The sequence below is a fragment of the Arachis ipaensis genome, chromosome B10 (genome assembly GCF_000816755.2).
Source record: "Arachis ipaensis cultivar K30076 chromosome B10, Araip1.1, whole genome shotgun sequence".
In the NCBI taxonomy this organism is placed as follows: Eukaryota; Viridiplantae; Streptophyta; class Magnoliopsida; order Fabales; family Fabaceae; genus Arachis; species Arachis ipaensis.
This window is the reverse complement of record NC_029794.2, coordinates 50,296,192-50,303,409: the sequence shown is the minus strand read 5'-3', so window position 1 is coordinate 50,303,409 and position 7,218 is coordinate 50,296,192. Positions and strand designations below refer to the sequence as shown.

Below are 7,218 nucleotides of genomic sequence, written 5' to 3'. Positions count from 1 at the left end.
ACCATATAAAGATCTTTGCAATTTGACTGAGTATAACCCTTGTGAATATTCATTGGATGGTTTAGATATCTTTAGTCCTTCGGGGACTTTCATATAGATATCCCGGTCTAATGAGCCGTATAAATAGGCTATTACCACATCCATTAAATACATATGCAGTTTATGATATGCAGATAAACTGACCAAATAACGCAATGTTATCGCTATTAAAAATAAAGAGAGAGAGATTTGCATTTGATACTATCTCAATATAATAAAGATGGTTAATATTGCTATTAATATTATATGTAAAGAGTAATAGAAAATAGAATTTAAAATACTTATAAAATAAAAGAAGAGGAAGAATTGTAATAGTAATATAAGGAGAAGGGTATTTGATTGTAACATAAAAGAGGATTTATTTGTATGAGAAGGAAGGAAGGAAAATATATTTATTCTGTTGTTGTTGTAATATATGAATAGAAAAGAACTTTTGTACGTAGAAAGAAAGAGAAGATTTTGTATTTGTATTATTGCTTGTGTGTAATTGTTAGAGGCTTAAGCCTCTATTTATACACGTACATTAGGTAACTTTTTCAACTTCATATTAAATGAAGTCATTCTTGAAAAACTATATATCATGGAAAATGGTCATCCACGTAAGGTATGATAAAATATCCTTATCACAACAATAATCTAATTTTTATGCACTTATCAATGTAATTTTTTTCTTTTATTAACATCCAATCAAGTATGCTCATGTAGAGAACAGCAGCTAAATGTAAAACTCTTAAAAACTTATCATACAAAGATAAGAATTGCTGAAAGCAGGATCCATGTGCTACAACATACATCATAAATATGTCAGTATTAAGTAATCTACGGGTGGTTGTGAGAATCAAAGTATCGCAAGAGTCTTAATCTACCCCAAATTAAAGTCTCTGTGTGTGTGACTTTCACAACCAACAAATCACCAAAATCCTACTAATAAAAGCCTCCAGTTGCACATGTATTTATTCTTAAATTCATTCTTGTTTGTATTCTAGACATTCGACAACATTGATCTTTAAAATTGACCGAATAAGCATTCTCTGGAAAATCATAGAACAAAAATTTGAAAATAGTTTATAATTGAAATCAATAATTTTAAATTAAAAAAAAACTTATAAATGAAAGTAATATTTTAAAACTTATGATTATTAACAAAAGCTTATTATTTTTGAATTGCAATGATTTTATGAATTTAATCTCAATTATCAAATATTAAATAATATAAACAATCATTTTATACCCATTTTTTTAAATTATACTATTTGAGAATAATTTTTTTGTACATTTCAAACTAAATATATTATCTTAAAACCACTTTTTAGCTAAGTATCTAAATATAAGGTAATTGTCACATAATCAATCATTTGAAAAAATTAATACAAACAAGAATTATTAAAATAAATATCATTTTTAAATATTTTCAAACTCAGTCTAAATAAAGTTGTTAAAGTCCATTATGCTCCTAACTAAAACAGTTTTTTCATAGTATTTGAGGGAAAATGTGTATCACTTACTTACATTGAAAATAGTATGTCATTGTTTGACCATGATATTCATAAATACCATGTGAAATTAATTAATCTGAGTAAAAAAATTATTGGTCCTTCCAAATGTTTATTATTGCTTCCTTCAATTATATTACTCTTGAATCTAATAACAAGAATCTTTTTTCCATTATTAATCATCTCACCATGACTACTATATTAACTAAAAATGGAATCAAAATCCATAACTATTTATCCTAGTATATGTTCCCGTACACTGTATGGGATAATTAATAAAAATACATAAATTTTTTTATTAAAAGAGATTAAACAAAAAATATATATAATAATAATTAATATAAATATTTTATAAAATTATAAGTAAAATTAAAGTTTAATTATTTTTAATGTTAAAAATATTAAAAATAATTAGTATTTGTCTTAACTGATTTGGATTTGTTAAGTGGTCATCTCACTCGTCTATCTAAGTAAGTATTAGAGTTTCGAATATCATGTTGTGTACGTAACAACTCATTAACTAGCGGCAGACCGTTAAAAAGGAGGCATAGTAAAGGATTGGGCTGGATTCAAGAAGGATTCCAATGATGGAAGACCTGGGTGCCAAACAAAGGATTGGGCCAGCATTAATCATCAGTTGGCGGAGGGAGAATTAGATGTGTTGGGCCTACTACCCATAGTCCGAATGGCTAAAGAAACAGGGCCTGATTATGCTAGGTCGGGTCGAAAGGAAGTCAGGTGGGCTGGGCAAGGTCTGCGGAACCCTATCAGTGCAAGGGTTGGCGCTTGTGCTTGCGATGTGACTCCCTCTGATAGCGGTGGTGGCGCATGCGACAGGAAGGGGCACGGAGAGGATCCAAACGTAGACCAAGGGGACTGGGCTTCTCGCGGCGGGGATGGCAGGATCCAATACAAGGAAAACGACGATGTTGACGACGTTGGTAGTGTAGTGGGTGACGAGGAAGTGCTACAAGCGGCCATGGCTGAGCTTGGAGCGGATGGAATGGCGACAGGACAGGTCGCCGTGGACGGTGAGAGGAACGAAACTGCGGAGGTGGTCGAGGAAGTGGGCGTCGTGCTAATCGGGGGATGCTGCCAGGAGAGCCACGGGCACCTAATCACAAGAGAAGGGACCGATGCCTTGCTTGGCCTGAAATTTGATGGTGGCCATGGTGTTGTCCAAAGGAATAAGAGGAGGGTCTGCGAAAAGGTTGACTCTGGAATTGAAGGGGGTGTGGATCAACATGAGGGTGTGGTAAATGGTGAAGAGGACAGCGACATTCAGTGTTCAAAGTTAGAGGAACAATTGATGGAAAATAGGAAGACCTGAGAGTTGGGAAAAGAGTCATGGGTTGTGTTGCAAGATGAAGATGTGGACATCATGGAAATTCTCCAAGCACAGAATGCAGAAATAGCTTGTAAAAGTAAAATAGCAAAGCAGGAGGTGAAATTAAGATGATGCAAACCAAAAAATAAAAACTAGGTGTGCAAAAATATTTTAAATGATTTTTAGCTCTTGGAATGTTAGGGATTTACGAGGTGATGGAAAGGTGCAAATGGTGAAGGATCTGAAGAATAAACATAAGTTAGATATAGTTGGGTTAATTGAGACTAAAAAACAAGTAGTGACGAGGTTTGACGTTACAAGAATATGGGGGCAAGATGGTTTAGGCTGGGAATATGTACCTTCTGATGGTGCCTCTGGTGGATTGTTGTTAATTTGGAATAATTTGGTGTTCAAAATGAATAACTTCTATAAGGGGGAGAGGTGGTTGTGTGTTGAAGGAGTAATATTACAGAGTCTATTCAATTGTTCTTTTATCCTGGTCTATGGTGCACATACTAGAGATGAAAAGAATCAGGTTTGGGAGGAGCTGAGTTATATAGATGGATTATGTCAAGTTCCTTGCTGCTTTCTTGGAGACTTTAATGAAATAGTTCATGAAGAGGAAAGAAAAGGTGCTACTGGTTTAACTCGATCTACCGAAGATTTCAAGAATTGGATACAAGATATGAACTTAGTGGATATGCCGCTTACTGATCAGAAGTTTACATGGTTCCGGGGACGTTCTTGCAGTTATATAGATAGAGTTCTGCTTAGCTTGGAGTGGTTAGAAGAGTTCCCTAAGACTAGGCTTCGAGGTGGGCCAAGGGGCTTGTCAGACCATTCCCTATAATAGTTGAGGACAGGAAGTTGTCGGTTGGTCCAAGGCCGTTTAGAAGCCTTGACTCGTGGTTCACACATGAGGAATTTCTCAGAATGGTAAAGGAGGAATGGCGAGGCCTCGGGGACAAACAGTTCACTGATAAATTGAGGGTTTGCAAGGTCCGTTGGGGAGATGGCATAAGGAGAATTTTTGGGAGATGGACAAGAAGATTGCAAAGTTTGAGGAAGAAATCAAGCGAGTTGATGATAAGGTAAGTAATGGAGAGTATGATGAAACAATGGAGGCTAGAAGAAAGGTGCTGGTGACTTGCTGTGAGAGATGATATGTGCAAAAAGAAGTACATTGGAAACAAATGTCTCGGTCTAGACATGCAAAGGATATGGACAAAAATACAAGGTATTTCCACAATATAGCATCAGCAAGAAGGCGGAATAATAGGATTGACGCACTGGTGATTAATGGCAGACGGGTCCGGAATCAAGCTAGAATTAAGATTACTATTAGAGAGTTCTACAAAGATTTATATCATCAAGAACATTCTCCTATGGTGAGTTTCAGAGATGGTCTGGTGGAGAAGATAGATGAACAAGATGCTGTGATATTAGAAGAATTACTATCGGCTGAGGAGATCCGACAGGCTGTGTGGGACTATGAATCATCTAAGGCACCAGGATGTGACGTGTACAACATGAATTTTATCAAGAGATGCTGGGGTGAGATTGGGGCAGAATTCACGACAGCAGTGTTGGGGTTTTTTTAGACATCCAAGCTACCGGCGGACTCCAATATCACTTGGGTAGCGCTGGCACCTAAGTTCATTGGAATGGAGGAAATCAAAGATTTGAGACTTATCGGTATAGTGGGGTGTGTCTATAGGGTTATCTCGAAGGTCCTAGTTAGGAGGATGCGATCAATGTTGCCGGCATTAGTAGGGGAGACTCAGAGTGCATTTGTAAAGGGAAGAAAAATCCATGACGGGACACTTATTGCATGTGAAACGGTAAACTGGCTCAAACTTACGAAAAAGGAGGCAGCAATAATCAAGCTATATTTCCAAAAAGCATACGATAGGATCAAGTGGAGCTTTGTGGACTTTGTGCTACAACAGATGGAGTTCGGACAGGTTTGGAGAGCATGGGTAATGGAGTGTGTGACCACTACTTCTATGTCAGTGCTGATAAATGTCTCGCTATCTAAGCCGTTCAAAATGGAAAGAGGCTTGAGACAAGGTGACCCCCTTTGACCATTCTTGTTCGTTCTAGTTGTGGATGTACTACATCGAATGATCGGAGAGGCGTTAGGAATGGACGCATATCGCCTTTGTTGGTTGGTAGAGACAGCATAGAATTGTCACACCTTCATTTCGCTGATGATACTATCCTTTTCTGCCCACCAGAGGAGGAGACTATTAAGAATTACAAACGGTTGCTGAGGTGCTTTGAGTTGATGTCAGGGCTTAGTATCAATTTTGAAAAGTCTAGCTTGATTCCAATCAATTGTGAGGAGCAGTGGTCCTAGCGTATGTGCAACGTGTTGGGTTATAAGGAGGCCACTCTTCCAGTTAAATACCTCAGAATCTCCTTAGCTGCAAATCCAAGGTTGGTGAAGACCTGGAAGCCTATCATAGACAAAGTGGAGGAGAAGCTCAGTATGTGGAAAGCTAAGGTGTTAAATAAAGCTGGGAAATTGGTGCTTATAAAATCTGTTTTAAATAGCTTGCTAGTGTATTATCTAAGTTTGTTCAAGATGCCGAAAGTTGTAGCTGAAAAGTTGATATCTTTGCAGAGAAGATTCCTGTGGTGTAAGGATGATGGTCGAAATGGTATGGCTTTGGTAAGATGGGAAGTGGTGCAGGCTCCTAAAAAGTTAGGCGGATTGGGAGTTGGGGATGCTGTGATTTGAAACACTGCTGTGTTGTTTAAATGGTGGTGGCGGTTTGCAAAGAAAAAGTGCCCGTTGTGGAAGAAGGTAGTGTGTTCCTGCCATAATCTAAACCCAAATGAGTTACTCTCAACTCAACTATTACCTACTAGAGGAGGCCCATGGAAGGATATCTGCCAAGTACATGACACGAATCAACAGATTATGGATAAGATGATCACAGGCTTGTCAATGGAGCTGGGCGATGGGCAACGGACTCGGTTTTGGGAGGATTTTTTCAAACCAAGGTGGATCTGTTATAGGGGACTGTGAGTTTTGGGATGGGTTAGAGTGGATTTGGAATTTCCAATGGAGGCATAAGCTCTTTCAATGGGAATTGGAACTTCTGAGCCAATTGCATGAGGTCCTGAGACCTGCGAAACTAGCACATAACAGAGAGGATAAAGTGGTGTGGAAATATGATAGGCAAGGTGTTTATTCAACTAACTCATTTGTGCAGGTGATGCAGGAAGAACTGATACCGGAGGAGATAACCAGCTTCAACTTTACCAGGACTATTTGGAAAGGATTGGTCCCACCAAGAGTGGAGCTATTTACTTGATTTGTGCTAATAGGCCAAGTGAACACAAAGGAAAGGCTAAGTCGGCTTGGTGTACAACCCAATTTCAGCACCTGTGCACATGCACACACTTGTGCGTATGCACATCCCTTTGTACAACCCTGGTTTGTAGCGCTCGCACACCTTGTGCGCTCGTAGCCCCCTCTTTTTGCCTCTTGTGCGTACGCACGGACCGATGTGCGTACACACAGATGGCGATTCAGGCATTAATTTTTGACGTTTCATTCTCTTAAAAAAAATTCAGCCTTTCTGTGTGTGGGCACAGGTCTGTGCCCATGCACACATCAAAACAAGGCCTCTGTTCACGGCGTTTGCACACATAGTGCGAACGCATAACTCTACAATTTTGCACATCGACGTGTACGCGTCCTTCACGCATACGCATCACCTTCCATAACTATGATAGGAATCCTTAATTCCCCATTCTTGGTATTAATTCCACACAATTACCATGTTTGTGGTCCATAACTATGATAGGAATCCTTAATTCCCCATTCTTGCTAAGAGCTCTTTTGCCATTTAATTTCCATTTTCATTGCCTTTACTTGCTTTCATTTAATTACTTGTAAGCATCTTTATTTTATTATCATTTACATTTCTTGCCAATTGCTATCATCCAAACCCTACTTCCCCCATAGCCAATGATAGAATATTTCATTGAAACTCCTAGGGAGAACGACCCAGGAGTTTAAATACTCTCGGTTTATATATTTGTTTTGCATTGTGACATCTCTTTGGAATTTAAAATTTGATTTGAGCATTACTTGTTGCATTGGAACTATACTTGTAACGGAACTATTTTGTGTGAAAATTCCTAACAGACGGTTTTTCTCTTTCAACGATGAAGGCTTCGATGGTGGCAGAGCACAATGCCAAATGAGACTCGTCTTTCTCATCTGCACCTTCTCATCTCTGTCTCAAGTTCCTCTCCTTAGCGTCGTTCTCTATCGACAGCGGCGACGAAAGAACGACGACGGCTCCATCATCGATAGTGATGACGACTGGCTCGACGGCAGCT

General features: G+C 38.6%; 1 protein-coding gene across 1 annotated transcript; it reads left to right on the top strand.

Moving 5' to 3' along the window:
* Nucleotides 4,524-5,218, top strand: LOC107620616. The gene is made up of 2 exons (XM_016322749.1): nt 4,524-4,867; nt 4,963-5,218. The coding sequence occupies exons 1-2, from the start codon at nt 4,524-4,526 to the stop codon at nt 5,216-5,218; spliced, it is 600 nt and encodes a 199-aa protein (XP_016178235.1).